Source organism: Manis javanica, chromosome 2 (assembly GCF_040802235.1).
Source record: "Manis javanica isolate MJ-LG chromosome 2, MJ_LKY, whole genome shotgun sequence".
Taxonomy (NCBI): domain Eukaryota; kingdom Metazoa; phylum Chordata; class Mammalia; order Pholidota; family Manidae; genus Manis; species Manis javanica.
Window position 1 is genome coordinate 16,677,199 of NC_133157.1, and position 19,115 is coordinate 16,696,313.

The 19,115-nt window shown below is 41.2% G+C and overlaps 1 protein-coding gene across 8 annotated transcripts in view; it reads left to right on the forward strand.

The window, feature by feature from the left end:
- The window catches only part of ASTN2 (astrotactin 2), an 836,776-nt gene that overhangs the window by 267,842 nt on the left and 549,819 nt on the right, over window positions 1-19,115 (forward strand). For all 8 annotated transcript variants that reach the window (XM_073225555.1, XM_073225566.1, XM_073225572.1 and 5 more), the window contains exon 5: window positions 16,456-16,560. In XM_073225555.1, coding sequence (XP_073081656.1) covers window positions 16,456-16,560 — 105 coding nt within the window. The remainder of the gene's footprint in view (window positions 1-16,455; window positions 16,561-19,115) is intronic.

The window sequence follows — 19,115 nt, forward strand, 5'->3', positions numbered from 1 at the left end:
GTAGGGTTCCTTTTTGTTCTATTGATGGTGTCTTTTGCTGTACAGAAGCTTTTCAGCTTAATATAGTCCCACTTGTTCATTTTTGCTGTTGTTTTCCTTGCCTGGGGAGATATGTTCAAGAAGAGGTCACTCATGTTTATGTCTAAAAGGTTTTTGCCTATGTTTTTTTCTAAGAGTTTTATGGTTTCATGACTTACATTCAGGTCTTTGATCCATTTTGAATTTACTTTTGTGTATGGGGTTAGACAATGGTCCAGTTTCATTCTCCTACATGTAGCTCTCCAGTTTTGCCAGCACCATCTGTTGAAGAGACTGTCATTTCACCATTGTATGTCCATGGCTCCTTTATCAAATATTAATTGACCATATATGTTTGGGTTAATTTCTGGAGTCTCTAATCTGTTCCACTGGTCTGTGGCTCTGTTCTTGTGCCAGTACCAATTTGTCTTGATTACTATGGCTTTGTAGTAGAGCTTGAAGTTGGGGAGTGAGATCCCCCCTACTTTATTCTTCTCTTTTCAGGATTGCTTTGGCTATTCGGGGTCTTTGGTGTTTCCATATGAATTTTTGAATGATTTGCTACAGTTCATTGAAGAATGTTGCTGGTAATTTGATAGGGATTGCATCAAATCTGTATATTGCTTTGGGCAGGATGGCCATTTTGACGATATTAATTCTTCCTAGCCATGAGCATGGGATGAGTTTCCATTTGTTAGTGTCCCCTTTAATTTCTCTTAAGAGTGACTTGTAGTTTTCAGGGCATAGGTCTTTCACTTCTTTGGTTAGGTTTATTCCTAGGTATTTTATTCTTTTTGATGCAATTGTGAATGGGTTTTCCTGATTTCTCTTTCTATTGGTTCATTGTTAGTGTATAGGAAGGCTACAGATTTCTGTGTGTTAATTTTGTATCCTGCAACTTTGCTGTATTCTGATATCAGTTTTAGTAGTTTTGGAGTGGAGTCTTTAGGGTTTTTTATGTACAATATCATATCATCTGCAAATAGTGACAGTTTAACTTCTTCTTTACCAATCTGGATTCCTTGTATTTCTTTGCTTTGTCTTATTGCCATGGCTAGGACCTCTAGTACTATGTTAAATAACAGTGGGGAGAGTGGGCATCCCTGTCTATTTCCCTATCTCAGAGGAAATGCTTTCAGCTTCTCGCTGTTCAGTATAATGTTGGCTGTGGGTTTATCATATATGGCCTTTATTATGTTGAGAAGGCTTAATTTTTTGAGAAAGGTTTTTTTTCTGAAGTAGGTGTACAATGTACATTTTCATCAGCAGTGTGGGAGCCTTTCACTTGTTCTAAAACCTTTTTGAAAATGGTAAGGCTGATTTAAAAAAAAAAAAGCCTAGCCATTCTAATGGTTGTGTAGTGGTATCTCATTGTTGTTTAATTTGCATTTTTCTGATGACTAAAGAGGTTGAACATTTTTGCATGTGCTTACTGCATGTACCTATTTTTTGTTTGTTTGCCAACGTATTTCTTCACATAATTTACCAGGTTTTAAGCTGCGTTTTTTTATCTTCTTATTATAGAACTGTAAGGAGCTGCTGTATATTCTGGTTACAAGTTAGCCCCCCTTATCCTCAGTTTTGCTTGCCATGGTTTCAGTTTCCCCAGTCAGTCACCATGGAAGCAGATGGTCCTCCTTCTGACGTAGCATCAGAAGGTCAGTAGGAGCCTTAGGCCTATGTCATCATCACATAGGCATTTCATCATCTCACATCAATCACAAGAAGGCTGAGTACAGTACATCAAGGTATTCTGAGAGTGAGAGCCCATTTCTATAATGTTTAATACAAAATATTATTTTAATTGTTCTACTTTATTATTAGTTATTGCTATATATGGAGCCTAACTTACAAGATAAACTTTATCCTAGGTATGTATGCACAGGAAAAACAGTCTAAAAAGTTCAGTACTGTCTGTGGTTTCAGACATCCACTGGGGATCTTGGAATGGAGCCCCCATTGGTAGGGAGAGACTATTGTATTACAGACATCTTCTCCTAATCTCTGCTTGCATTTACTTGTCTTAGTGGTGTCTTCTGAAAAGCAACACTTTTTCATTTTTGTAAGTATATGTTTTCTTCTTTTATACTTCATGCATTTGATTCCCTGTCTAAGATGTTTACCTGTCCCCAGATCACAAATATTTTTCTACTGTTCCCTACTAGGTTCATAGTTGTGGCATTTGCCTTTAGTTCTATGATCCATTCTGGGTTCGTAGGTGCATTTGGCATGAACTAAAGGCCTATGTTCCTTTCTTTTAGCATATGGCTCTCCAGTTGTTCTAGCACCTTTTACCAAAGAGAGTTTCTTTTGGCAACTTTCAAAAATCAGTTATATATCCTTCTGGACTCTCTTTTTTGTTTTATTTATATGCCTATCCTGTAGCGAATAATATACTATCTTGGTTATTATAGTTTTATTATAAATCTTCAAACCACATAATAAAAGTCCTTCAATTTTGTTCTATTTTAAAATGGATTGGCTCTTCCAGGTTATTGGCACTTCTGTGAACCACCTTGTCAATTTCTACCAAAATAAAAAATTAATGCCTGCTGGAATTATCATTAGGATCGCATTTAACCTATATATAAATTTGGGATGTAATGACATCTTAATAATAGTGAATCTTGCATTCCACAAATGTGATATATTTCTCCTTTTGCTTAGGTTTCCTTTAATTTCTTTCAATTCTCTGTTGTTTTCATTGAAAAGGTCTTGCACGCCTTTTGTTAAACTTAACCAAGAAATTTAGAGTTTTTGTGCTGTTGTGAATGGAATTGTTTTTGAAATTTTGTTTTCCAATTGTGTTCTGCCTATATATAAAAATACAATTAACTTTTGTCTTTGAACCTTTCCTCTTTCAATCATGCTGAATTCATTTATTTTAATGGTGTTTTGTAGATTCCTTGTGACTCCTTTTCTAAACAATCATGTCCTCTGAAAACAAATGTAATTTTATTCTTTCCTTTCTTATCTTTATGCTTGCTAACTTGCTTTTTCTTGCCATACTGGAATGGCTAGAACAAGGATGTTTCTGTGTCTCATTTTCAGCGTTTGACTACAAGCACAGGCTTTTTTTCCCTCTTATGTTTATCCTGTTGGGTGTTTCCTGAGCTTCATGAATTTGCTAGCATATAACTTTCACTAAATTTGGTAAATATCAACCATTATTTCTTTAATTTTTATTTTTTTATTCTCTTCTCTCTCCTTGCCTTCTGCAACTCCATTCTATATTTATAGAATGTTGTCCCATGGATCTCTTAGGCACTATTTAATATTTTTTCAATCTTTCTTCTCTTCTTCAGATTAGCAACTGTCTATTAATCTATCTTCAAGGCTAATGATTACTTCTCTGTTATCCCCATTCTATTAAGCCCATCCAGTGATTTTTTTTAATTTCATATATCTGTTTCATTTTTCAGTTCTGAAATCTTCCTTTGCTGTATGCATATCTGTATGTGAATAATTTTCCTGCTAACAATTTTTACATGTTTTACTCATTATGATTTTCTTCTTCTTCCCCCTACTGAGCACCAGTCCAACAGTTGTGTTAAAGGCCTTGTCCATCCGGATCACGTTAGGTTGGCTTTTGCCAATTGTCTTTTCCCTTGGGAGTGGGTGAAACTTTTGTGGTTCACCGTATGTTGAATAATTCTGGATTGAATTCTAGAAATTGCGAATTCATTGTTAACATTCTTGGATTCTGTTTCTCCAAAGAATACTGATGTCTTGTTTGTGCAGGCAGTTACCTTGGTTCAGCTCCCACTGTCTTACCTGTGGTGTGCACAGCTCAAATCTGTTTTGTTTCTGTTTTGTTTTTTTCTTTAGCTGAATTGGTTGGAGTCTGCCTTACACGTGTATGCTTCAGAGGTCAGCTAGAGGCACATGCATAGATTGCACACAGCTTATGAGACCCTTCTCTGGATCTTTCCTTTCCTGAATTCCTTCCTCACTCTCTGGTGCCATTGATTGATCTGGGATCCACCCCCTAGGTCTTCAGTCCAGAAGGACAGCAGACTTTTTCTGCGTGTTTCAGTTGCCCTGAACCACACTGAAACTGTGACCTCCCCTCAGGAGAAAGCTTAAAACATGGGAAATTCACCCCATGCTGTGTATATTCTCTAAATTTCAACTCCTTCCTAAAACAAACCTGCTAAAATTGACTTTCCAGAGTCCTTGGGCAGTCTTTTGTTTTCTTTTTGTATTTTGTCCAAAATGTATTGTTATCTGTAGGAGGGTAAATCTGTTAATACTCTTCCAAACCATAAACAGAGCTTCCATTATATTCAATAGAAATAATGTTATAATACAGAAATTGTGTTTTTTATGCCCTTTCTTAAAATTAGTATTGGACTCAGGTACTGTCTATAATATGTTATCATCATCAAGGCCCATTTACTATTCCAAAAATTACCCATTATCCTCAAGTTGACCATTAAGGTTATTTTCTATTTTCTATACTTACAAACAACATTGCAATGAGTATAATGCTGCATAAAGCCTTTGCTATATTTAGGGTGGTCTTCTTAGGGTGAATTCCCAGAAGTGGGTCAAAGGGATGGATATTTTTTAAGGCTCTTTTTGTATTGCCAAATTACTTCCCAAAAGGACTGTACAAATTTGCACTGCTTGCAACAATTTAGGAAGATGATCATTTCATAAAACCCTTGCCAGCACTGGATATTATTAAACCAAGAAATAACATTTCTATTTCAAAAGATGAAAAATTATAACCAAGGATTTATGAACACATATACACATAATATTTTAATGCCAGAGGATAGATTTTTCTAGTTCTGTGACCTGAGACTCTAAAATGAAATACATGTGTGACAGAGAGAAAGCCTCTGAGAAATGAAATTCTGAACAAATAGTCAAACAGAGTTATAATAAGGGAGGAATTTGAGAAGCATAGAGAGAGAAGGTATTTTTGCACAGGAGACTGAAAGATGGTAAAAAGGCCAGAAATGTAAAACTGTTTAGTCCAAACTTAAGAAAATATTCCCAGAAGAGATGAGCCTTCACATTTGTCAGTACATGGTGGGAAAAACTGAAAGAAAACAAACAAAAATAAAACAGGCTTTTAACATTGCTTTCAAATCAATAAAAACAAGAAAATGATTGTCCCATTGCATGGAACAGCTGAAACCTTATTACCAAGTGAAAGTATAAAACTAAATTCATTCTGAATCTTTCAGATCTGTCATTTGTATCAAGAAAAAATAAGAAAACTAGGAAAGGGAGAATAAAGGTGTGTCATAAGGGATGGATTGCTAACATACAGAGGAGGTACTAAGTATTTAAACTGTTTGCCTCAAGTTCAGTCTCTAGACCTAAGCAAATTACTTTTCCAGGGCTAAAATGATTTGAAGATATGTTTTCAGAATCACAGAGTTAGTGATACTCTTGGAGAATCAGTTTAGGTAGAAAAAGTTCCAAAATTCTGAAGAAGGACAAATCTTTCCATACTTTCAAATAGGTGGTGAAATACTTTTAAAACTTTTACTTTTGATTCTCAAAAACAAGGAAGCTCAGTTGGTCCGATTAGCAGAGGGGGATTTGGGGAGGAGAAGTTGGAAGTACTAGAAGCCATCATGGATTCACCAAAAGTAAGTCACACCAGGCAAGGTGTGTTGCTACTTTGAGTAGGTTTGTTACACAGGGAGATGAGGGAGCGACAGACACAGGATATATGAACATCAGCAAGACATGTGACAAAGCTTCTCGCATGTGTATTCATCTTTACATGTGTTTATCTGAATATTCTGTCTTCCCAATGAAGTGCACGCTCTGTGATGGCCAGCAATATCGTTTTGTTTCACCCGCAGGTGCATATCCACTTCCTGGCACATTACAGGCTCTTCATATATATGCATTGAATAGATAATATTTCTGTTTTTTTCCAGAGGAAATTGTAGAGTGCTTGATAGTATAGTCAAATGGTTTGGTTTCATTCTGTTGCATGGTCCCAAAAAGCTTTCATTAAGACATGGATGCCAATCTGAAGAGAGTTCTGAAGCCAGGACCCAAGAGGTATTCTCCATCTATTCACTTTACTACTGACATCCTTGCCTTGAAAAGATCTGGTGTGGAATAGTGAGAAGAGCAAAGAGTGCAGTTAGACTCCCCAGTCATTCCCTTCTCCATACTGGCTGTGTGGCCCTGCCCAAGACAGTAAGCCCTGCAAACATCAATTTCTCAATACTTAAAACAAAGATATCAGCATCAGCTTAATCATGTTCTCACGTGTACTCTGTGATTTTAACATGCATGTTCTTTGCTCTAGGGCTTGACATGTTGTAGATACTCAGTAACAATTTATTCCCTTCCTTACCTCCTGCTCCTCTTCGTATTTATTTAATTTATGGAGAGCATGTAGTCAGAGAATAGTGAAAACAGGAGATCACAAGATTAGGGCCAAAATATATCTTGAGACACCAGGAGAAAGGCCTGAATTATACAGAAACAATTTAGTAGTACAAAATGTTCTTTATTTTGGTTTGGAAAAATCAATTCTACAAATACATGATGGGAAAGGCCAGATTTATTTGCAGTGCATGTGAACAAAGAACTGAGGGATTATTGAATACAAGTCAGCTGCCAGTAAAGCAGAAGCAATCCTGGGCTGCATTCTTATAAATCTTGTGTTCAGACAAGGTGGGTGATAGTCCATTTTTGCTCTGTGTGGGTCATATCACACCTGGATTTCGATGCTTAGTTGTGGACATCAAAACCCAAAAAGGACTCAAGCAAGCTAGAGTATGTTGAAAAGAATCTGACGAAATAAATTTGAAATATGAGATGCATGTCAAATCACAAAGATTAGGAAATGATGTAATATCCAGTGTTATAGAGGATGTAGTGAAATAATCACTCCTATATATAGCTGGTAAGGATAAAATTGGCCCACGTTTTCAGGAGGACATCTTGACAGTATGGATCAAAAATTTTAAATATGTTAATGCCTTTTGACCCAGCAACTTATCATTTTACTCTCAGGAAAATTCTATACACGGTTGCACAGGAATGTACAGAAAGATTCATCTTTAGGAACATGTGCAATATTATAGTGAAAATTCAAAACAATACAAAATTTAAACAATAGGGAACTGATTAAATGGTGATGCATTGATACAGTGGAACATATTGCAGGCATGAATAGATATTGGAGTCAATACTTAATGATATGGGATAATGTGTATGACACTTTATTTAGCTTTATTTTAATTCCACACATGATCTCAGTTCATTTTCAAACAAAAGGAAAAAAAAGGGTAAGCAAAAAGAAGAAAATATTGGTATTCAGAGAAAATCACTTAATACATTGGTGAATAGAGGTATACGTATATGTATTTTGGCAGATAGAGGAAGATATTGATTTACATATAAATCTAGGTATAGATCTATATGTATGCATGTGCACATTATGTGATACATTTAATTTATATAGTAGCAAAAGTACCAGGCATATAGTTGGATACTAATATGTATTTCTGACATAAATGAATCGATATGTGCTTCAATATTTTTAAACAAAACTCGCTAGCTGTACTCACATTACCAGGCAATAAAATCCAGTTGTAAAATTACATCCATATAAATGCATAGTTAAAAACTAGAAACAAGGGAAGTCAGTTGGGAGCGACAGTATTTGACTTTATTATTATTTTCTTCTTTGTGCTTTCTATTTTTCTCATTTCTACAATAAACATGCATTGACTTTGTAATCCCCCAAATCATAACTTTTATAAAGCATGATGATTAAAGGAATGGCCGAAGGTATTCATTGGAATACTTAGCCTGGATGGAAAGATTATAAATGGGCACATGAGCAAACTTCAGAGAGCTGAAGGGCCATCGTATGGGGTCAGGGATCAGCCTAAGCCTGATTCCAAAATGCTGGACTGAATCTAGAGGGTGGAAGTTGCAGGGAACCTGTTTTTTGGCCAGGCTCACAGACCCAAATATGCTCTCTTTCTCCATTGTCCCTTCTGGATTTGCGACTGTATTCTAGTCTCTGCTCTGCCATTAATGAGCTATGTGACTTTGACCAAGTCATTTGTAGCGTCTCTGATCCTCAATCACCTTATCTTTCAAATGAGGATAAAAATAACCAATCTCATCCAACCATTGGGAGGATCAAATGAGTTGCTATCGGTGGGAAGAAAGTAAAGGAATTAAGCATTATGTCATATTTGCTGGATGTTAATGCCTTTTTCAGTCATACAGTGTATTAACAGGGCAGACTTGGGAGGTGAGTCTCTGGACTTCTAGTTCATCTTGCCATTGCACAGGCTTCCACATGGTGACAGATTGGAGCTGTGTAGATATTTCTGTAGGTCTAGGCAAGGGGAGTAGTATGGTCATGTACTGCTGCATAATATGCCACCCCAATTTTAGTGTCTTAAGACAGCAACAGTCTTGTTAAGCTCATGGATTCTAGGAGTCAGAAATTCATAATCAATAAAGGGAAGTCAGGTTGCTCCACAATGACTGAGACTCAACCAAAAGTATTCAGATATCTCTGGGCCACTCAGATGACTGAGCTTCAACCAGAAGCTTCTCTCACATTTGTGCCACCTGGACTGGAATATCTTGAAAGCAGGTGTCAGCTGGGACTGCCGGACTGGACCATTTGCATTGTCCTCTCCATGTGGCTAAGACTTCCCACGGGGCAATGGCAGGCTTCCGAAAAGGAGTGAACCTCTGGAGTCAATTACAAGACAGTTAGACAGAAGCTGCATCACTTTTTTTGACCCTAGCGGTTATGCAGGAACACTCCCTGTGCTGCTTCGTTATTAAAAACACATCCCTAAGGCAGCCCAGATTCAAGGGGAGGGCAATCAGTCTCCACTTTTTTTTGGAAGTGGCAAAGGTCCCATGGCAGAAGAGACTAGATGGGAGATTTTGTTATGGCCATCTTTGGAAAACATGGCTTCCAACAGGGAGCAATGGGATATTCCAGAAGACAAAGCTACTCCATGAGACACCGAGTTAAATTCAGTTGAAGTGCTTCTCCTCCACAGGTAGTTCTTTGTGCCAAAATTTGAGGATAAATTAAGGTATCTCCCTTTTTGAATGGGGGATGATAACCTCTGGGATGGCCACCTTACACTAAATGTCAAGTGAGGAATGAGCTTAAACTTCAACAATAAAGACAATCTATTTTTATAAAAAATGAAACAGAATTTTATTAAGTGTCTTTTATTGCCAAGCATTAGATGCTCATTGGAAGAAAAATATAAAATGCAGATAAGCAACAGTAGGACAAAAAATTTTAAATACCCCGAATCTTATTATCCAGAGAATAACCACTAGAGAACCTTAATATATTTCTTTCAATATTTTTTGTGTTTATGTGTATATGCATACATTTACATACTTTATATGAGTGTGTATTTTTAAAACAGAATAAGATAGCTTTACATTTAGTTTGCAGTATGCTTTCTCAAAACTTAGTTCATAGCCCCAGATTATAAACATCTCAGAAAATGACTTTTACTTTCTCCTAATTTATTTTTAAATTACAACATATTTTTATTACACCCATTTAGTTGAATTCACACCAAGTATCAGCAAGCATGTATACATTTCCACAAATGGAATCCCTCTTTGCATTCTTCCCTAGATACCTTTTCAGTCAACAATACATCATGGAGAGGTTTGCATGGTAGTAAATATAGATTTATGTCACTGCATAGACTATGAAAGTCTATTTTAGAGATAAGTCACTTTTTAAAAATCAGTCCCCTGTAAATGGGCCTCTAGGTCATTTCCACTCTTTTCCTAAAATTATAAACTGTCATGTTTAATGATATTCTCCCATAAAGATTATTTTAACCATAAAGATCAATTTTAAAAAATTTAACATGAATGCTGCAGAGTCTTCTTTCCTGGCGGATTAGATAAACCAGGGTTTGAATCCAGGTGTTGCTGCTTCCGGCTCTGTGACTACAGATAAGGAGCTCCATCTCTCTCAGCCTGTCTGCATGCTTGGAAGAATGGCAGTATGTGAAGTCACCCCTGGGTAAAGTTCCCAGATTACAGTGGTGCCCGATGACAGGTAGCAGTTGTGGTCAGAGCATCTCCAAGTGGTAGATATGCATGAGCCTCGGTCATTTAGCCCCGGGGCTCAGAGCAATTGTGAGTTGTGTGGTTTAGGGGGTGTGGGAAGTTTTAGCTGCTTTTGTTCTCTTCCCATGACTGGCATCATTTGTATTCCCTGGACAGTTCGGGGTCAGATGGGTTTTTGCATTCTTAAGCTACATATTTCTCTATCTGGCGCAGTTCTGGGCAATCTAAAAATGCAATATCGCTGTCATCAGCTCTAGGAAGACATGGAGCCTGAATAATTTAACATGTCACCACCATCCATCATGATACCGAGAGTGCGTGAGGTGGCGTGTGGAGGATAGGCCTACCAGAGTCTGGCAGAGCAGGCCTGTGGACAGGGCAGCCCCATCAGAGAAGATGGACTTGCAAAACAGAGCAGTGAGTTAATTCTCGAGGCCCAGGAGAGACCGTGCATCCAACGCCTGCCGCAGACTTTGCCCTAATAGGACTTTCAAGCTGTTGGGATGCCCCGGTTTGCCCCCGTGCAAACCTGGGGTCAGGTCCCTCATTGGCCACCAAGTATCTGGGTCATCTTAGGAAAAGCTTCTCAACACCCCTGAATATCTCAGTCTATTTATGAGCAAAACTGTGATCATTCCTATGTAGAGGATGTAGCATCCTGCTTGGAATATCTTAATTGCTTCTTTACAGGAAAGTAAGCTCTTGGAAGTCAGGAAGTTTGGTCTGTTTTATTACTGTGTTATCCTCAGTGCCTAGAACAGTGTTTGGTAGAGTGGACACTTAGTCAAAGCTGTTGCATGAATGAACAAATGAGTGGGTGTTGTTATAATTATTGAGGTGAACACTGGGTCTGGGACAGACCCAGTGGTCACCTTCTGCATCCACAGACACTGGGTCAGGACTCAGCATGCCTGAGCTTGGTCCCTTTCAATGACCCTGTAGGTCTCCTTTCTGTGCCCCAACTTTCCTTCTCCTGCATCTCTCATGGGTCTCAGATCCCCACCATTCTACAGTTCTGTCATTGGTCTTGTGACTTTATGAAGAGAACTGAGGGTCTCTGTTTTTTAAAAACATTTTATTTATTAAGATAACTATCATGTAAAATAAAATCAAACATTAACTATTTAAAATGCATAATGCCATTCACATATTCACAAAGTTGTACAGCCATTGCATGTGTCTATCTAGTTTCCAAGACACTTCCATCACACCCATAGTCATTAACAATCACTCTGTAGTCCACTCCTTCCTCTGCCCGAGCCCTGACAACCATGCTTTCTGTCTCTAAAGTCTTATTTATTTATGCTGTTTTGTATAAAAATAATCGTATAATATATGACCTTTTATATCTGGCTTCTTTCATTCAGCAGAATGTTTACAAGGTTTATTCACACTGTAGCATATGCCAACCTTCCTTTTTATAGCCAAATAATATTCCATTGGATGGACATAGCACATTTGTTTATTCATTCATCAGTTGATGTGCATTTGGGTTATTTCTGTCTTTTGGCTCTTATAAGTAGTGTTGCTATGAACATTCCTATACAAGTATTTATTTGAATACCGTATCTTCAATTATTTGGGGTTATGCCTACAGGCAGAATTGCTGGCTCATGTAGTAATTTTGTGTGTAACTTCTTGAGGAACTTCTAAACTATTTTCCACAGTGGCTGCACCATTTTGCATTCCTACCAGCAATGTATGGGGCTTCCAATTTCTCTATGTCCTCTCCAGCACTTGTTATTTCTCATTGTTTTGATTATGCCCACCCTGGTGGATATGATGTGGCATCTCATTGTGGCTTTGATTTGTATTTTATCAATAACCAGTGTCTCATCTTTTCATGAGAACAGAGGATTTTTGAATCAGACAAAAGCCAAGTTCAAATTTGGGGGCTTTACCATTTGTATTTTGTGTGTTCTTGGAGAAGTAACAGTGAGATGCTGAAGGTTGGTTTGCCTTCAGTAAAACTGGAATGATTCTCACCTGTCAGATCCTTGTGAAATGTACGTGGTATTACATACAAACTGCCCAGAGCAGTGCTGAGCATACTAGGGTGTGTGCCTGTTTCCTCTCTTCGTGGCTCCATCCCAGACCATTCAGGACCAGAAGAACCTGGGGCCCATGAAATAAGATCAAAGGAGTGACTGGTCCTTCTCCTCTCTTGCCAGTCTCTGACCATTCTCACTTCCCTTTAGCCCCTAAATGGAAATATTTCAGCAGCCCTGTGTAATTAATGGTTGTACTTTAGTTCAATAAATCGCTCATTTCCTATTAAAATGCTAGCAAAGGGGGCTCTTTTCCATCCATCTGAATCATCTCCAAGTCAGTCTGTAATTAGCCTGTGGCACGTTCAGGTTATATGGGCACTCAGAGGCCGTATGCCTTGGGTGGCTGCCATCTTCCTAGGACGTTGCAGAAGGCAGAAAGTCACCACTTCCGCCCAGCGGCATGTCCTTGTCTTGTATAAACTCAGGCAAGCATTGAATAAATGAGGAACATGTCCTCACCCTCACTCCTTTGGACTTTCTGCTATTTACATATGCTGTATCATTTTCTCAATAATGACCACACAAGCTGAGAGTTACTGTCCCCCTATTTAAGATGAATTCAGAGAGATTAGGTGCCTTGCCCAAGCCAACATAGTTCATAAGTCAGACCTAGGATTAGATTCATGTCCGACTCCCAATACTAGTTTCTTTCTAAAGAAGTGTATTACCTCTCATGGTACATGGATGACACCAGTGTAGGAAATTATGAGACTCTAAGTGCCTGAGGGCAGAGATAATGGCTATTGTCTTTTAATAGAATCTGAGCTGCACCATTTTTCATCCAAGTCACTTTAAAAATATATATATTCAACACCTTTGTGGGTGGGGCCTATGGCTTATTCATCTCTCTCCTATGCTCAGATCCTGACCCTTAATTATGCTTAGCAATAGTTGTTGTGTAAGTCAGTTACCTCTAGAATTGTACTTTCCACTATGGTGGATGACTGCAAGACAAGCTAGTCTCTGGAGATGTGCTATTGAGCATCTGACATGTGGCTAGTCTGTACTGAGCTCTGCTGTGAGCATAAAATATGTAAAATATTTACCAATAGTTATTTTATGTTAATTACATGTTAAAGCAACAATATTTTGAATATGTTGGGTTACAGTATATTTTAAAATTAATTTTACCTGTTTATTGTTATCTTTTTCATGTGCTAGTTAGTAGAACATTAAAAATGGCATGTGCGTCTTGCATTTTATTTCTATTGCGCAGGTTGGTGTAGAAGCATCTCTGAGCCTCCGTTTCTACTCTGAAAATGGTAGCTTAGTTCTCACAGGAGGGAGGTGAGGGTCAGAGGTGTGCGAATGGAGAGGAACTGGAGAAGCCCTTAAGGTAGCCAGGGGCACGTTCTCGGTGTGCTTGGACATGCGGAAGGGTGGAGGCGTTGTTAGGATCTAGGGAAGCTTGATTAGAGTTCCTACCCAAGTACGCAATTGCAGAGGTTTGGGGGAGGAGCAGTGAGGAGTGGAAAATGTGCCCTGGAGTTGGGAGCAAATAACGGACCTGCAAATCCTCAGAGGTCACATCGTCAAGCTTCTGCTTCTGTTGTACTTCTGCACACTCTTGCATGTGCATGCGCACTCACCCACTCTCGCGCACTTGCACTTTCCTGGGGTATTTTAGTGATGAGTCAGGCTTTGCAGGTAAGCAGACCTGATTTCAGTCCTGGTTCCCTCACTTACTACCTCCCGTCACCACGCCGAGATGTGGTGTATTCATCTGTAAAGCGAGGCTCCTAATGCCTTCCTTACAGGAATGGCTGTGGACAGTAAGTGAGGTATTTACTTGTACATGATGCACACCAGAAAGAGAGACTAAGGCAACAGCCTCTGCAGCCACTGTCCGGATTTGAATTGTGTGGTTCTACTACTTAACAAGCTGTGTGACTCTGGGCAAATTGCTTAGTTTCCTTGTGCCTCATCCATTAAAATGGGAATAAAAGTAGTAACATACTTCCTAGGGTTGTTGTAGGGATTAAACAAGTCCCTGTGTGTAAAGGGCTAAGAACAGTGCCTGGCAGACAGTACTGTGAGACAGGTAGCTTTTCTTATGGTGTTTGAATTGCCTGGCACCCCCACTGGACTGTTCCAATAGTGAACAAATCCTGTCTTCCATGTTCACCATGAGAAAGAGGGAGAGAGGATTGAGCTGGAGCACTTAAAAGCACTGGGATGGCATTAAAAGGTATGTGGGAAGGGTCTGGGGTAGACTCCTGACAGGGGCACACCTCTCCCTTTTTCTCTGCTGCCAGAAACACAGCAGGAAATATGACAGATGCTTCCTGTACATAAGGCAACTATTTTTTCAGATCCTTCATTTTCCCCTTGGCCAAGAACTATGTGTAGATGAACAAAATCCCCCGTCCCTCCCTCCCTCTTCCGTTCCTTCCTTCTTTCCTTTTTCTGTAACAATAAAATAATTTAATAGCAATTTAAAGAGTTCTATTGGCCTCTGGAGATCGCTGCTCTTTCCACTGCTTCCAGAATCTCCATGAGGCCTCAGCCAACTCTGTTTCAAAGGAGAGCCTTTAAGTGGGGTAATTGCCGCTGGGAGAATCTGGCATGTCCTGCTGTCTCCAGGTCCTACCTTCATTGCTGGGGATTGGGGAGGTTTACTCTAAGGCACAGGGACAGACCATGGCTGAAGGTACATTTGAGGACAAAGATCAGGCAGTCCTTTGTACTCTCCCATCTATTACAATGTAGTGTCTCAAGGAAGGGGGAGGGCAGGTATTCACCCTTCCATTTTACAGAGCCCTAAACTGAGGCAGTGTCGCAAGTAGTTAAAAATTTGAGCTTGGCCATCAGTCACACCACGTCTGACTTCACTCATCCTTAGCAAATCACATTCCTTTTGTGAACCTGGGTCGCTTCATCTGCAGAGTGGGCATCCTAGCTTGATTGAAAAGCTAGGAAACGTTTGTAGGGACAATAGTCTCCTTCTGTGCTTGTTGTTCAGTGACACTTCTCCATCCAGGATGGCTGCTTTGACCAGACCCTTGCGTCGCCTCCCACAGGTAGTTTACTGATGTAGGTCTCTGAAGCTCCAGACACTACATAGTTTTCCAAACCAAAGTCCCCCTTCAGTGCACATCCTGGGCCCCTAACATGCTCTGAAGCTCTGTCCTTGGTGCTACCTCTCAATGATAAGGAATTTATTAATCCTTTTATCCCTCTCTTTTTACATCCTGTGCATTTTATTTTTCCCTTTTCCCTGCACATGATTCTGAGTTCATCTCTGAAGCCCCATCTGCCCATCTTGTCCCCACTGTCCTCATGACCCTGCCCCACCCAGACCCTCATCTCTTGTCACCTGGTTGATCGCTGAGCCTCCTAGCTGCTTGCCCTCGCTGGCACCCGTTCTGAGGCCTGCATGCCACAGTCATGTCGTTCCTGGTATGTGCAGCTGATGAACCTAGTCTCATACTCTGGTACCTTCCATGACGCCTAGTTAGCCCTCATCCTCAGAGAGGCACTTCAGGACTTTCACTGGGCGGCCCCAGCTATCCTTCCAGCCAGCACTCCCCTCACTGCACCCCCTCCCTCGCCTCTCCTCGCTCCCCATCCCCAGGGATGTTCTAGCTCTTACCTCCCCTTGGAGCTCCATTTCTACCACTGAAGCCCCATATACCATTGCAGCTCTGGCTTAAGTCTTCCTTCCTCCATGAAGCCTTTCCAGATTCTCCTTGCTGGGAGGGATTGATCTCCCTGCCCCCCATTCCCAGCATCTCACTGTGTGGGGAAAAAGAGCCATGAGTTTAGTGAGAGGCACCTTAGGGTCCCGCTTGTCTCCCTGACTAGCTCACGAGCCACTGGCTGGGGAGGACCACGTGGTGTCTGTCTGTAGCTCTAGCATCTGGCTCTGGGCCTGGCATATAATAAGACTTGACTGAAATGCCTGTGAAATTAAGTTGCCTGGAGTGTTTTCTTAGAGGTAGCAGCAATATAGCTGTCAATTATTTGGTACCCACCATATCCAGGTATTTTACATATGTTATCTCCTTTAATCTTCAAAGCAACCCCGCAAGGTTAGCCATTACTGTCCCTATTTAAAAGGAAAGAACCCAAGGCTGGGAAAGGTGAGGCATCTCCTCAAGGTCACAGAGCCCTGGGGCTGCCAAGCCATGGTCAGACACCAGATCCACCTCACTGCAGAACCTGAACGCCTTCCATAAATCATGCCAGCTCCTGGGTCACTTGGGATTTACGGAAAGAAGGCTGGAATGGGGTTGCTGATCTTTGGGATGTATGAGGGCTTTAACAAGCTTCTGAAGGCCTGCAATGACTGATGGGTTATGCTTCTTCTCAGGAGGAATCAGCTTTGGGAGAACCAAGGGGACTTCAGGTTCAGAGGCAGACGACGAAACGCAGCTGACGTTCTACACAGAACAGTATCGCAGCCGCCGCAGCAAAGGTAACGGAGTCCCTGGGAAGGTTCCAGAATGAGAGCTGGTAGGAGGAACACCTGGGAGCTCAGTGACAAGCCCGAAATCTTTAGGATGGCCCCCATCCAGCTAACAGCGAGCATGGCTTCCAGTACCATAACTAGACTGGCGGTAGTCACTGCATCTTGTCCTCCTCTGCTCTTTACTTACTTTCAGTCCTGACTCACTCTTCAAAGGATTTAGGGGCAATTTTTTTTTATAAGTGAATGCAGTTTTTAAAAAATCCAGCACATAAAAAGAAGTGAGTCAGATTGACAGGGAAATAGGAATAAGGAAATTATTCAAATGCAGGTAAGTCGATACAGGGTAATCTGTGTCCTACTGTGTTGAGCAGTTAGGAGTTGACAATATCACTCAGAGATTTAGCCATCAAGGTGCAAAAAGAATCATGCTCAGCAGTAAAACACACAGGGTCTATGTGACAGAACCAAGCATTTTTGCAGGACGCCCTGCTTACCTGAGACCAGGAAGTTCTCCAGTTGGTTCCTATGAGTAGAACTCCTCTCAACAGTGGCTTGAACAGATGAAATCAGGGTCAATGACTAACTGTTTCTCCCAATACCACGCAGTGTCAGGCAATGTCCAAATGTTGAACCAGGACTCCCTAAAGGACTAAGCCTTGTGGCTGAGTTCTGCAGTTCTCTGCTGATTAAATGTGCTTGGAAGGGACAGTAGAGCATATTTCAGGCAATCACCTGTGAATGTAATTCCTCATCCCTGAGTGTTTTGTGAGACTGAGAATGCAGCAAGTTCAAGATTGCATTCTTGCAAGAAAGAACGGAGTGCCGACATGACTCCATGCTAGTGATGAAGGATAGATCCAAGGGCTTAGACCGGCCCCCAGCAGGAAGCAAGGGTCCTCTGCTAAACATGAAGACAGCTAATCTTAGAATCTTCCTCAGAAAACAATTTTGCCTGCATTCCACCCACACCAGAAGGACACTGAGAGAGAGCATAGATTACAGCTTCTCTGGGCTCCTTTTGTTCTTAGGCGAGTTACCTGCCTTCCTTATACATTGCTTATGTCATCTGTAAGGTGGGCCTTGTAATTGCCTCATAGATTTGAAGATGAATTTTGGTTAAGTTATATAAAAGGAATCTGGCTCCCGGTATATACAAAGAACAAATAACGTAGGTGTTCCTGAGGTCAGTTCAGTTCTGTTGTTTTCCTCACCTCCCTCTGGTGCTTGCACTGAAAAGGCCCCATGTAGGGAGTGCCTCTCCTGACACAGCTCTTGGGAAGGTTTGGTGGCCTCTGCAGTAGAATAATTGGGCCTGCCTGTCACTCTGCCCCAGGATTTGTTTTCTGGTGCCTGCAGCGCCAGAGATTTAGAAGTTGGCGATGGATGATTCTTGACCTGTCTTCTCCCCTCTCCCAGTACAGCAGCCAGAATTCCGTCTGGGGCAGTTGGTGGGTCTCCTCTGCAGGAATGGGATGTTGACAGTAAATTGGAGAAGCATCAGTCACTGAGTACACCCCTTGTAAATCAGAGTTAAACTTAAAAAAGAAAAGCAAAAGCAAGTGGCAGCATTCAAGATAGATGATTCGGCCAGTGCCTCCACGCAGTAGCAAATACCAGGCTGTGTTTCGAGGACAGTGAGATGCCAGGGCTGGGATGCACCCCCACATGCACCTTCCTTCCTGGACCCTCTGGCCAGGGCGCTGGCATCACCTCTCTCCTCCACTTACTGCCCACCGATGGGGAGGCCCTCCCCCTACCACCTATCTCTCTCTTCCTCTCATCCTGGGATGATGTGCTTGCTGGCTAGCTTGTTAAATTTCAAGTTATTTTTTCCCCTTTTCTGCCCTCCTTCCTCTGGTCTTCCCTCCCTCATCTGTCACTGCGTCCTTCTCTTCGTTCCTCTACTTTTGTTCTGTTCCTTGTTCTCACTCTGCTCCTTCTTCTTCTTGTCTTGGCTTCTCCTCCCCTTTTCCCACCACTCTCTGCTCTTGTCTCCTTTATTCCCTAACGAATGCCCCCTCTCTCCCTCCCTCCATCCCTCCCTCCCATACATACCTCAAATATCTGTTAACCAACTGTGCATCTGACACCACGCTAGGCACTGGAGACACAAACCAAACAACAGTGTTTACAAGCTTTACCCTCACGGAGCTTGTCTCCTATCAAAATGCATTTGATGGTGACAAACGGTAAGGAAAAAGAATACGAGAAGGAAGGAAATTTAGGGAAGGAGCTGCCGGTTGAGATTCCCCGAGTGCATCACCCTGCCTTTCGCAGATCACAGGGAAACACCCCTGCCGCTGTGTTCTGTGTTGCCAACATCGTTGGTGCTGCTACTCCAGCTGGTTGAGTGAACTTGGTCTGGGCAAAGCCTCTGCTTCATTCAGAGGAACTGAGAGCCCAAGGCCCCAGTTGCTGCAGATACCAAGGCCCGCCAGGGAAGGGCGGTAAGCCTGCTTCACTGTTTTTTTACACTGTCACAGAGTTGGGGCACCTTCAGGGCTCACTGCCCTTGTGGGAAAAATGCACAGTACAAAACAGGGCCCGGGGAGCTTTGGGAG